The sequence below is a fragment of the Schistocerca serialis genome, chromosome 5, assembly GCF_023864345.2.
Source record: "Schistocerca serialis cubense isolate TAMUIC-IGC-003099 chromosome 5, iqSchSeri2.2, whole genome shotgun sequence".
Lineage (NCBI taxonomy): Eukaryota > Metazoa > Arthropoda > Insecta > Orthoptera > Acrididae > Schistocerca > Schistocerca serialis.
In genome coordinates this window covers 320,656,097-320,657,675 of record NC_064642.1, presented here as the reverse complement: position 1 = coordinate 320,657,675, position 1,579 = coordinate 320,656,097, and the positions used below count along the sequence as shown (strand labels likewise).

Sequence of the window (1,579 nt, the reverse complement as noted above, 5' to 3'; positions counted from 1 at the left end):
AGTTGAGTCCCATAGTGCTCAGAGCCATTTTTTTGAACTGATATCTTGAGTATTCTTTAATATACAAAATTTTTTAGTTGTGAGGACATGTTTAAGTTACGATTTCTGACTGCTGAAACAACGCCAAATCTAAAAACTTTAAAAATTTATAAAAAAAAAACTATAAGAGATAGAGCAAAAAACATTTACAAGTGGTTTCAGGATAACAAAAGAAGTAATTGTACAAAGTTTCATCAAAATCTGACATGGCTGGTGTCAAGGCCTGGGTGACTTGACATGGAATGACCCCAAAAGCATCATACCAAGTACGTAATATTCTGGCAAAAAATATGAAAGCTTTCACTGATGCTGAATTAGTGAAACAATGTATGATGACTGTTTCTGAAACTTTGTTTCAAAATTTCTCCAACAGTAAACAAATATCAGGTGAAATAAATAAGCACACACTTTCAGAATCTAACTGTCGACGTCGTATAGAAGATATTTCAAAATATATGTTTGAGGCAGTAATTAATAAAGTCAAACTATGCAAATACTTCAGTCTTTCATGTGATTCCAGTACAGATTTAGCTTTGATGGCTCAGTTTTCATTATTTGTGTGTTACTCCACAAATGATGGGGTAATAGAGGAAGAGCTTTTAGCAATTATAACCATAAAAGGTCACACAGAAGGATGTGATTTTGTGGATGCAATTAAAGAATTTGTAAAAAAATGACTTATCTATGAGCCAATTAATATCAGTATGTACAGCTGGTTGTCCGTCAATGATGGGCATCAACAATGGTTTGATAGCACTGATTAAGAAGGAATGGAATTTGCAAAATTTACTCTCCATTCACTGCTTCCTGCATCAAGAAAGTTTGGCATGTCAAATTTCAAATACCAAATTGAAGAATGTTATGCAAATGGTTATGAGCGTTATAAATTTCATTCGTGCCTGTGAACTTAATCACCAAAAATTTAAAGAATTTCTGTAGGAACTGCGAGCTTGTTACGGTGATGTTCTCCTACATACTGCTGTCAGATGGCTAAACAAAGGGGAAGTGCTGGAACAGTTTGTCAATTTGAAATCTGAAATTATTTTATTCTTACAACAAAGTGGCAAAAATTATCCTGAACTTGATAATGATGAATGGTGGACACTTAAAGCTTGACTGATGCTACACAAAAATTCAACACACTTAACCTGGAATTACAAGGACCAAACAAGATAATTGGGCAAATGACTAACAAAATATTTGCATTTGAAGCCAAACTGCAATTAGATATAAATGAACTTGCAGTAAAAGATCTGTCTAATTTTCCAACTGTTGCTATGCTCTGATCAGGCTTAACTATCACCGAAACTATTTACCAAAACATTAAAGAATATTTGTAAGCCTATTTGGAAGAAATAAAAAACAGATTTGCAGATGTTAGAAATATTCGAAGCTGTTTCATGCTCATAGAGAACCCTTGGCATGTTGGACATGATGACCTCAAATTATTCTGCCAATTTGGATTTCCTAAAACTAATTTGCTAAATGAAATAATCAAACTTCAGCATGCCACACAGCTTAAAGCTCTGTTTATAGAACA

The 1,579-nt window shown here is 33.4% G+C and overlaps 1 protein-coding gene across 1 annotated transcript; it reads left to right on the top strand.

Moving 5' to 3' along the window:
- Positions 1-723: 723 nt before the first annotated feature.
- On the top strand, positions 724-1,155 carry LOC126481923 (protein ZBED8-like). Its single transcript, XM_050105883.1, has 2 exons — positions 724-909; positions 979-1,155. The coding sequence occupies exons 1-2, from the start codon at positions 724-726 to the stop codon at positions 1,153-1,155; spliced, it is 363 nt and encodes a 120-aa protein (XP_049961840.1).
- Positions 1,156-1,579: the final 424 nt, after the last annotated feature.

Excerpts from the sequence above, each read along its gene's own strand:
- LOC126481923 (XM_050105883.1), top strand. The coding sequence starts at position 724 with ATGAGCCAATTAATATCAGTATGTACAGCTGGTTGTCCGTCAATGATG. Across the intron at positions 910-978 it reads TGAAGAATGTTATGCAAATG|GAACTGCGAGCTTGTTACGG; the intron begins GTTATGAGCGTT and ends GAATTTCTGTAG.